General features: G+C 38.4%; 1 protein-coding gene across 2 annotated transcripts in view; it reads left to right on the top strand.

Moving 5' to 3' along the window:
- The window catches only part of LOC142371885 (uncharacterized), a 41400-nt gene extending 29660 nt beyond the window's left edge, over window positions 1-11740 (top strand). The window contains exons 3-5 of one of the 2 annotated variants that reach the window (XM_075454628.1): window positions 1046-1408; window positions 3205-3422; window positions 4560-11740. In XM_075454628.1, coding sequence (XP_075310743.1) covers window positions 1046-1408; window positions 3205-3422; window positions 4560-4805 — 827 coding nt within the window. In that variant the 3' untranslated portion in view covers window positions 4806-11740. Of the gene's footprint in view, window positions 1-1045; window positions 1409-3204; window positions 3423-3609; window positions 4044-4559 lie in introns of those variants that run through there. The other variant, XM_075454629.1, reaches the window with a different exon arrangement.
- The last annotated feature ends 271 nt before the right edge of the window (window positions 11741-12011 follow it).

Raw genomic sequence — 12011 nt, 5'->3', positions numbered from 1 at the left:
GTGCGCGTGTGTGTGCGTGCGACAGAGACGCGTGACTGACAGAGGGAGAGCAGGGAAAGGAAATGCAGCTTAACGAATACGAGTATTTTTTAAAATAGCGTTAAAAATCCACCTTCACCTTCGCGTAACGCAAGTGCTTATTACCACCTCGCACCCAGACAGTAAACATGCGTGTTTAGAAGCGCAACACTGAAAAGGGTCCCGTCTCAAACAATGTCGCGCGACGCAGCGTTCCCCCCCCCCTCGTTGTGTAATCAAATACACCGGTATGGCGGTATATTAAAAATTCATATCATAACGAAATTATAAACTGGTATTCGGTGTGAACCGGTATACCGCCCAGCTCTACACGGACCGGTGGTCCGACCTTTGAACCGGAAGGACAACACCGCCAGACAAACCGAAACAAACAAACATGTCACAAACGTGAGAGCTGTGCACTTTATAGAACATTTTTATCAACTAATTTATCACTGCTTTGTATAATGTGACCCCCTGGCATTGTATTGTGTTACCTTAATGTTCTGTGTTTCCACTCATTGTAACGTCTGACTTTTCAATAAAGTTTGCTTTAAAAAAATCGATACTTTATCGGGAAACGAAATATCGAAATATATCGCAGTATGGATGAAATTGCTCAGCCCCACTGCGGACCACATGACCCGACATCCTGTCAGATTTGGCCCTTCGCTGCCCCTAGTGGTCACCTACAGCTCGTTTACATTTATTAATCGCGTACATAAACACAGTAACGTGTTAATTTCTGAGGACGAGCAGAACCGACGCACCAAACAAACACAGAAAAGACGCGCAGCACCAGCTAAAGAGGGCTGGGATGTTTTATTGGTTGGAGAAGTTCCAGGTCGGACCAGTTCTGCTCGGTTCCGACCGGTTCCGACCGGTTCTGATCCGAGTCTGTGAAATTGTGGGTTTCTGTCAGATACAAATGAAGCCTTTCAGGCAGCTTCTGAACGATTTACCAGATGTTGAACAGATGTTTCAGAGACAGATTGACTCCCTCCTCCCCCTCTTCCTCCCCCCTCAGAGCCGGAGCGCCCCCCCGTCCTGTCCGTCTCCCAGGACTGGGTTCCCATCCTGGACAAAGTCTTCGGACAGAAGTGGTGCAGCGACGTGTGGCAGATCAAAGAGCTGGGTGGAGGTGGAGGTGGAGGAGGTGGGCGGAGCCAGAGCGTGGAGGCGGGGCACCGCATTGAGCCCCTCTCCTCGGTGATCCTGCAGCCCTCCCCCTCCTCCCCCCAGCAGGACCCCCGCTGGACTCCTCTGGAGGACATGGAGGTGTTTTCTCCTGATGACGAAGACGCTGCAGACACCCAGAGGGTCTCCACCTCCGCACCCCCACCCGGACCCCCACCCGGACCCCCACCCGGACCCCCCCTCAGCCCCACAGGTGCGGGAGCGTCACTGACGGAAAACCAAACGCCTCCAACAGAAAACAGCAGAAACATTTAAAGCTGAAAGAATAAAAAATACAGATTTGGACGATTAAAAATATTTAAAATAGATTATTAATAAAAAGCTGAAAATAAGAAAGAAAAATGAGTCATGAAGAAGTTGTTGAAACAATATCTTAAATATTAAATATAAATTTATATAATATATAAATAATAATAATGTAATAAATAATGTATATTATAATGTATGTTATGAATAAAATACAACAATATAAATAATGTATAATATTTATTTTCTATATTAAATACAACAATATAAATAATGCATAATACATGTTTTATATAAAATACAACAATATAAATAATATATAATATTTATGTTATAAATAAAACAATATGAATAATGTATAATATATGTTATAAATAAAACACAACAATATGAATAATGTATGATATATACATGTTATATATAAAAAACCTCAATATAAATCATGTATAATATATATGTTCTATATTAAATACAACAATATAGATAATGTATAATATATGTTGTAAATAAAATACAATATAAATAATATATAATATTTATGTTCTATATAAAATACACCAATATAAATAATATATAATATATGTTATAAATAAAAAACCTCTATAAATAATATATATTTATGTTCTATATAAAATACAATATAAATAATGTATAATATTTATGTTTTCATAAAATACAACAATATAAATAATGTATAATATATATGTTCTATATAAAATACAACAATATGTTTATGAATAAAATACAACATTATAAATAATGTATATTTATGTTATAAATAAAACACAACAATATAAATAATATATTTATGTCCTATATAAAATACAACATAAATAATGTATAATATTTGTTCTATATAAAATACAACAATAAAAATAATGTATAATATGTTATAAATAAAATAAAACAATATAAATAATGTATAATATTTATTATAAATAAAACACAACAATATAAATAATGTATAATATTTATGTTCTATATAAAATACAACAATATATAATAAAAAAAATCTATTTTAATGGAAAAAGAGAAAATAAAGTAATTTAACTCCAAATAAGATGAAAAAGAGGAATAAAAAGGAATGTTTTGCCTCCTGTAAATCACCCTGTGCTGTTTGTGTGGCGCCCCCCAGTGGACGGTGCAGGTAACTAAAGTAAAAACTGTGCAGATGCTTACCTTTGATCGAACCTGATTATTTTGTTGTAAAGTTTGGCGTGATGAGTTTTAATAACCTCTGCACCCCCCCCACCCCCCCACCCCACAGTATGAGTTTTTATAACCTCTGCCCCCCCCCCACAGTATGAGTTGTGATAACCTCTGCCCCCCCCCCACAGTATGACTTGTGATAACCTCTGCCCCCCCCCACAGTATGACTTGTGATAACCTCTGCCCCCCCCCCACAGTATGAGTTGTGATAACCTCTGCCCCCCCCACAGTATGAGTTTTTATAACCTCTGCGCCCCCCCCACAGTATGACTTGTGATAACCTCTGCCCCCCCCACAGTATGACTTGTGATAACCTCTGCCCCCCCCACAGTATGAGTTTTTATAACCTCTGCGCCCCCCCCACAGTATGACTTGTGATAACCTCTGCCCCCCCCCCACAGTATGACTTGTGATAACCTCTGCCCCCCCACAGTATGACTTGTGATAACCTCTGCCCCCCCCCCACAGTATGAGTTGTGATAACCTCTGCCCCCCCCACAGTATGAGTTTTTATAACCTCTGCCCCCCCCGCAGGTCGCAGCTCCTCGGCCTCGATGCTTCATCGCCTCCTCACTCTGCCGTCTCAGCTGCTGGACGAGGACGACGAAGAAGCCGCCGCCAGGGAAACGCTGGTCGCCCTGACGACCAACGGCAGCAACGAGGGGCGAGACGGCGCTGAGCCGCCCGGCCGGACCCTCGGGGAGGAGGACGAGGAGGAGGAGGAAGAGGAAGATGAGGACAAAGGGAGGAAGGTGAGAATGACGCTCGTGTTTCTGATCGGTTCTGATGAAGCAGGAAATCTACTTCCTGTCTGAACCCGGCGTGTTTCCTGTTGAGTCTCATCAGCTTTGTTTCATCTGTCATATTTATCCTTTTTTAATTATTGGATTAATTAAATTAAATTAATTAAATTCCAACTTTGTGTGGAACGTGTTGCAGGTCTGATGTTCATTAAGGCGAGACACGGCGGGAAAAACAGGGATTTCATGCAGAGGTTCAACTTTGAGATTTTGGGCCAGTCTACTCCTTCAACATGTGTTCTTTCAACCTGCTATAAAGAATTTTTATTCAATATTAGTATTACTAAGGGCCTGAGCATTTATTCTGTTTTTGAGCAATTGTTTCCAACACAAATATATTAAATTCCCCTATTTAAATCTTTAAATGCCGTTTTCTCAAAATCAGTTTTCTGTATTTTTCCAGCATCAATATCTCAGCCTATGGAGCACCTACTAACCCCAAACTTACCAGTTACACACTTAGCAGTATTCCGAAGATATTTACAGAAGGATTTGTTGATAAATCATTCCTGGCCTGATTTATGTGACATTATAATAAAAAAATATGGTGAAAATTGATGTTTTTTAGGCTATGGACAGTATATTTTGATTTCCTAGGAAATGAAAGCAGATATCCTGAAATCCCTCTGTAATTTTCTTTACATTTAGTGTGTAAACAAAATAAAAAAATAATTTTGCACCTGGCTTTATCATATGTTCAGATCTATCTTCTGGAAATATATGCAAATGTGCGCATATTTAATGAGATAATGCCCCATTTGCATAATTAAACATACAAATTTCTAAAACTTGTAATACATTTTTTTTTCATACTTGTATAAGTAATCAACTGAGGAAGTTTCATGGTGATATCTATTATTTTAAAATATTACCCTATTCAGCTGTAGCGTCTCGCCTTAACAGATGAAATGTGTTGAGTTCAAACTGTTTGGATAAAGAAGTGACGGAACTTCTGATTTGAGACTTTCTGGTGATTTTGATGAATAAAAGTTTTTAATATGTTCTTTATTTAAGAGTCTTTCGCGTCCTGAGAGCTTTCAGATGTCTGTAGCTTACCGTCTTCTTCTCTGGTTTCTGATGTTTCCTCAGAAGAAGCGGCGGCGGGTTTGGTCGGAGTGCGAGGAGTGCGGTCGGAGGTTCAGTCGGATGTCCCTCCTGAAGGCTCACCGCCAGACTCACGCCGCCGGAGACGCCGCCGCCGACACGTCGTCGCCCTCGTCCCCGCCCGCCGCCAACGCCTCGGCGCTGCGCTGCTCGGAGTGCGGCAAGAGGTTCTCCTCGTCCACCCGCCTCCACAGCCACGTCCGGACCCAGCACCCCGAGAACCGGTCCTGATCGCCTCCGACGCCATCGGAAGGTTTTCACAGAGACGACGGGAAGTACGAGTTTATGCAACGCGAGCGCCGTCGCGCGCGCCGGTTTCTGCTCAAATCACAACACGAAATTCAAAACGGACACGAAACTTTCGGCCGAGGAGACGAGTCATCGATCAAGCGTTCCACCGATCTGTTCTGGTTGGTTGAGGAACGTTTCGGGCTCTGGAGACGTCCGAGTTTCACGATGATTTCGGGAAGTTCGGAAGAATCGGAAGAATCCGGAGAGTTCCGGCTGCTCAGTTTCACTTCAGCTCATCAAACCCGATCAGACAAAAAGTTCGAGGCACAACTTTCTTTCTTCATTACGAACTTTTCTTCATTTTCACATGGTAGAAACTTTCGTTACTTTTTACGCGTTGAAAACGATTCGCCCGACCTGAGGGGGACGTGTCGGCCAACGCCGAATAATCCGCCGGGAATCGATCGATTTGTGCTCGAATCGTCCTTCAGTTCAGGACTCGTTCGGGATCCATTTTACGATCAAAGAAAAGCAAAAAAAAAGCGAATTTTAACGTTGGACGAACCGGAAAGGTTTGTTTGATGTTTCTGTGAAAGGACCAGCCGATGAAGAGGCCACGAAGGGAATAAAAACGCACACATCCTCCTCTTCTTCTTCTTCTTCTTCTCCTGTAAATTAGTCCTCCAGTCGGACGGGAAAAGAGCGCCGCGGACTGCCGGCGCCTCCTTTTGCAATAAGCTCGTCGCCATGACAGTCGGACTCCCCGGGCGCCGTTTCCGGAGGTTTTATTTCTTCACCGCGTGGACAGTCTCGCGGTTTTTTTAAAAAGTGCTCCTTTTATTGTGTTTGTTCAAATCAACTTTTTCTATTCTTTTGTTACTGTTCTGGATTATCGTCAAGTGCATTTTTGTGGTTACATTTGACTTTTTTTGGATGATTTCTGAGGATCTTTTTGTTACTTATCAGCACAGGAAACGGGATGGACAGCTTTTTCTTTGGTTTGAATGTGAATCTCGGCGTTTTTTAAAATTCCTTTAAACTCTTCTTCTTCTTTTGTTTCGGTTTACTCCTGCGGCCTCCATCCCTCCATGCCATTTCAGCTCAGAAACCTCATGTTTACACGCATGTACCTCTGAAAAACAAACAAACGCGTATTTTTCCAACTTGAACAATTTTCCTTTATGGAAGCTCATTTCTGCCCCCCAAAAAGAGGAAAAAAAAAAGAGTAAAATATCAGAAAACAACTGAAGTGTGACGTCTAATCGTAAAACATTTGTTATTTTACACGATTTATTTTCCCTTTTGTTCAAATTGTTTTCCTTACGTCAGAATTATGACTTCTGGTTTTTGCGTTTTTTGGCAGAATGGGGCTTCCATACCTGCACAGATAAAAATGAGACCAACAAAGCACAATATTTATAAATATCTTCAGCTCTCAGATGGAAAAGTTTTTTATCAGGTTAATAATCCAACTCAGTAGATAAACTTAAATATTTGAACTGAATTAAAGAATTTGTCAGAATCATCAAAAACAAGAAATAATTAACGGCAGCAAAGATAAATTTAATCCGATTTTATCACAAATGTGCCCAGTTTAACATAAACTTCTTAAAATTCCAAGTTATATAATCGAAACGTCAAACAAACCAGGTTCATAATGTCGGTTTCTTTACAAATGTTCCTTAAAAAAGTGACAGAAGTGCATCAAATTAGAATGGAAATATAAATCGTTGGCTCAATCTCCGTTTTTTTCCGTTAATTGGCGGATATTTTAAGCGACATCTTTCCCTGATGTGTTCATCGGTCATCCGTTGATAACTTGGGATAAAAAAAATTTGTAATCTATGGAAAATATGAAGAAATATTCGTAAATGTTTTTATCTTCCATAAATTAACAGCCACAGCAACAAAAAACATCCTTTACAGGAATTAATTGTTCTATGAATTAAGTTAAAAGCTGGATAAGAAGGAAAACCCGTAAAATCTTCCAAAATTTAAATAATTTGTCAGAGCTTCGTACATAAAGGAGTGACGTGATATCCCAACGTTAAGAATAGATATTGTGACAATGTCATTAGATGTTAGCTAAAGATAGGGTAGGAGTTGTAAATCACCAATATTTTTTTCAATTTAAAAAGGACAAAAAAAATCAAAGATGAATGTTCTAAAATAGATACAATAAATAAAAAATAAAATAAATACGAAATATGAAAATTGCGATTGTGTTACTTTGAATGTTTTCGGCCAAGAAAACAGCTGTGAATCAATAAATCATGAAGTCATTTTTAAATTAGATAAATGTGGAAAATGTTCATTCTTTTTTTAATTAGAATTTTCTAACAGACGATTTGTCCAAGTTTTTAAATTTTATGGTTAAATATGGAAAAATTTTGCATAGTCTAATTAATTTGCTAATTTAAATTTTTACTAATGATTTTATAAATTGATTTACAAAAATATTCAACTGAAAAATAAGGAAAATTAAAAGATTTCCCAGTGCATGAAAATACTATGAATGAATGTAAAGTCTCTCCTTAATTTGCATATTTTAACATAATATAAAATGTATAATATTGATTAATATGAAGTCCTGCTGTGGCTTGTTGTCTGTCTGGAAGCCTCTAAATGCTAAAAATATAAATGTAATGTAAAAAAAAAATTCTGATTTATAAATGAAAATTCCAAAATTTTACAGTAAAAAAAGCAGAAACAGTCCCATAATTTTACTTAAATTCTTATTTTATGTTTTAAAATGAATCTCTCTTAAACCCTCAAACATTACGCTGCTATCCTCAAAATTTGCCAAGGAACAAATTGTCCGAACTTTGCTTAAATTGAGTTAAAAGTGTAAGAAAAAACCCTTCAGACTCTGTTCGTGGTGGATGTTTAAATCATTCCTGCTTTGTAGCGATGAAGAGTCAGACGGCAGAAACTCATCATCCTCAGATATTTTTTTCTGTTTATTTCCGCGAAGCTTCAACACGAACATCTACGGTTTCCGTCGTCTTTCCGCTTCGTAAATTAAGACTTTTTCTGATTCAGCTTTTACTCGTTCGAAGCGTCTGAATATGAAGCCAAACTCAGTTTTCGATCCAGAAAAAGTTCAGAAGAAGCAAAACAAAAGTTCGAACCGCCATCGATAACCACCGGGAGGTTAAAACTCACGGGAGGTTAAAACTCACGGTTGTGTTTTAGTTTTTTTCCCGTTGAGTCTTCTGAGCGCCGCCGCTTTCCTGCAAACGCCGAACATCTTCGTTTTTATCCAGTTGGTTGCACTTTCACTCCACGTGTGTTCACATACCTCATTTTTCAAGTGTTTCTGTGTCCACACAGACCGAAATACCTCAGATGCACAGCGACTACGAAAATGAGTTTATTCTGTTTGTTTCGTTGTTTTTTTTGTCTCAACTTTTTTGAGCCCGAAGCTGTCGGGTAAAAACCACAAGACTTTAAAACTCAGGTTTAATGATTTAAAACAAGGTTTGATACATATGGAGTCACGGTAACTTAAATATTTAGTCTTTTTAAAACATATTTTTAAACATTAATTAAAAGAAATGTGTTGTACGACTCGGGGAATCTTCACGTCTCTTTTTACGGGAACTTACGGGAAGCCCATTTACACCAATATGTCAAAGGAGTTGAGGACAAAGATTAATTAAAAGAATATTTAAAAAAAGTTAATCAAAATCGTTGTGAAGATATAAAAGTCCAGATTCTCTTTCCTTTTAAATTTTAAAAATAAAATTTAACCAGTTCAAATTTTATGTAAAGATGCGTACATTTTATTTGTCCCATATTAATATCATAAACATTTTATTTTTTATTTTTAATAGATTTAGAGCTTTTTCCCTGTTTTGAAAGATAAAAAAACAAAAAAATCACTTTTTTTTTTACAAAGTATGTCAAAAAGTCTGAAAATGATAGAATCAAGTAAAAACAAAAAAAAATTTTTTTCCAATCAATGAAATTCTATTTAAAGATAGATTTTAAATTCATCATTCATCTGTAAGATTTATTTTCATATTGAGATTATCTAAAAAATAAATAATCATAATAAATGAAGCGATATTAAGTCGATTTTGAACCATATTTTTGATTTACAGGAAAAACGGCTGCAATAAAATAAATGTTAGAATTTAACTTTAAATGTTTTAACGGCAGAAATCAGAAGCTAAGCTGAAGCTAACGCGCAGACGTTCAGTCTCGTGGTTTTTACGGGACAGCCGTGGATTCAGATCTGCTGTCGAGGGAAAAATCTCATTCTGCTGTTTGACATCAACGCTGCTCCGAACGGTCGGACCAGCAGCCGCCTGCAGCAGCCAGATGTGTCGCAGATGTGTTGGTGAGCTTTTCTCCTGACGGCAGCTGCGTCACGTGACCTGTTCAACCAATCACGGCTCCTTCTGTCTTGTTTACAAAACCAAAAAGAAGAGATAAACGTATCCGTGTGGAAACGAACTCGATCCTGAGACCAAGTGACGGACGCGGTTGTGTTGAAGCTGTAAAGCAACGAAGTTGCTCGATCATTCCTCTGAGTTGCTGTGCGATCGTCGAGAACTTGTTTTTATTTTTAAACATTTATTTATCTGTGAAGAAATCAGAAATTTACCTCCAAAGAATTAGAGACTGATGGAAAATTAGAGATGATTAGAAGGAGCTCGTAAAAGGGAAACTTCACTTGTATTTATATTCAAAATGTCTCGACATTGTAGATTCTAACACAAAATGATCAGCTTTTTCTAAACTAAAACGGATATAAATGTGTTGGATAAACCTCATCTAAAATTCTGTTGGTTGTAAATAACCTCGATGTTATCATAGACCTTCTTCATTATGTCGTTAATACATAACATTTAAAATACAACATCCCGTAATCATGAGGACAACAGAATTTAACGATCTCGTGATACAGATTTGTGGTTCTAAATCGAAGCTTTTATTTTTTTTTTTATCTCAAACAAAATAAGTTTGCTTTTGATCAAATTTGGAAAAATGAAGGAAAAACTGTACATATTTCAGACATCGTCGCAAAACAAGCGGAAGAGATCTGTGAAATAGTCGTAATAAGCGACTAAACCTGCAGTTCAGGGCTTTTCCAGATGAATAAACATGTTACAGCTGGTTAGGTTTAGTCGGGTCAGTCTGGTTTGCTTCATCCAGATAACTTCAGTATTCATTTTTCTACTTTTGTCCTTTTCCATGGGTTAGGTTTAGTGCCGCATTTTATTACGAGCAAAGGAGGGTGAGGGGAGTTGGACCTGTTTTAAGAGACCAACGAATAAAACTGGACAGATTTAGTCTTTTTAAGCCATTTTCATTTCGGGGTGTTTGAGACGGAAGAAATTCTGTCGCTTTGTAGATTTTGTTCACTCTCCGGTTACTTTAAGTTTTAGTTGCATCCAACTCTGCGTGTAAGGTTTTTAATTTCTTGGCTAGGTTTAGGAACCAAAACTTCTTAGTTATGTTTGTGAACCATAACACCAAAACTTCTTGGCTAGGTTTAGGAACCATAACTTCTTAGTTAGGTTGAGTAACCGTAACTTGTAGTTACATTTAAGACATTTTTTTGGTTATGTTTAGGGGTCATAATCTGTTGGTTAGGGTTAGGTGTCAGTGCATAGGTCTTTGGGGAAGTTGGAGTCCTGAGTTCAGAGTCCGTCAGACGTGCACGAACAGTGTTATGAATCTTACTGTCAGAAGAAGGTAAAAGATCTGAACTGCAGGTTTATAAATCTGATGATTCTGAGGAAACGACCCCAATTAAACAACTCGTCTTAAAAACATTGAATCAACATTTTCTTGTACTTCTGCTTTCATTGTGGATTTATTACCAGAGAAGATCTGATGAAGATCTTTTCTTTGATACTGTGAGAACGGGATCGTGTACATAAAATATTTCTTCGTTTTTGTTTTTTTTTCCTATTATTTTTGCCGTTTGAAATTTCTGTTACATGTGAAATAATTTCCACCAGATGCATTTCTCTCTGTTGTTCCGAAGCTGGCCCGGCTGTTACATCATATCATGAGCGGCGCTGAGTCGCAGTCAGACGCCGCTTACGTATCACACAGCTCGTGGGATTTCCTGTCGGTTCATTTCATTTCGGTTTTCTGAAGCGGTTTCCATTTGAAGAGAAGACGATGTTACTGTTGAAACTGCGAACAAGTGAGCAGCGTCAGAGAGTCGGCTGCGCAGTAAAGGATTCAGCACCTGGAGCCCAGAAGGACCTCGAATCTGGACCGCTTCCTGGAGGGAGACCCTGTGGGGTTCCTCAGGGAACGATTTCAGGCCTTCAAAATGTTTGATGCATATGTGGGAACGCGGGGTTGAAAGGGATGTTTTTGTGTGTTTTTTAATGGTTTTCTTTAAGGCAGACTGTGTGTTTGTAATGACGCAGCCAAACGTGACTAATATGGAGGCTTTTGTTGTCGTTTCATATTTTAAAACCTCTTGTTTCTACTTCCTGTTTTAATGTTGATGAGCTGCGTTCGACAAAGAAAGTTCATCTCAGTCTTTGTTTGGATTTGATGCAATACTTTTATAAAAATGTGCCCTTTTTTTGGTAATTCAACACTCTGAGTCCAAATCAAAATGTTTGCTTTGTGAGATCACAGGTCGGGAAGCGATGAAGAGGCGGGACAGTTAATGCTTCAGCCGTCGGACGGAGCACGAATCAGCCGATGTGAAAACTCGGCGTAAATGTGACCAATGTCAGTTTCTGGCTGCTTTACTTCGTCGCCGGTATTGATCACAGCTGAACTGTCTGAATGTCTTTTAACTGTCTGCTGCGAGGAAGTGACGATGAAGACCGTGGTGAGGGTGTTTTATTTTGTTTGTTTGTTTGTTTTTTAAATTTTTTATTATCTGTTTTAGTCAATGAGACTGGGTACTTTCAGTGTAAAAATTCAAATAAATGTTCACGACGACACGATGAGGTCCGACAAGCTTTGTGCCTTTTTTTTCTTCGTCTGTGATTCGGTTTCAAATCTTCAGGATTCAAAACTCTGGTTTCCCACAGTTCAACTCGTCTTCTGAAGAAGTTCAATTGGACTTGGAATCAGTTCGCTCTTCAGTTGTCAACAGCGGTGAATCTGGACACGTTTCTGATCTTAATGAAAGAACATTTGAGAGGGTTGTGAACCATAAATTTATGGAGTTCTAGTTGTTTTGAGTACGGCTGAGCAATTTTATCCATACTGCGATAT

This window comes from Odontesthes bonariensis, chromosome 21, assembly GCF_027942865.1.
Source record: "Odontesthes bonariensis isolate fOdoBon6 chromosome 21, fOdoBon6.hap1, whole genome shotgun sequence".
NCBI classification, from domain to species: Eukaryota; Metazoa; Chordata; class Actinopteri; order Atheriniformes; family Atherinopsidae; genus Odontesthes; species Odontesthes bonariensis.
This window is presented reverse-complemented; position numbering and strand designations above follow the sequence as displayed.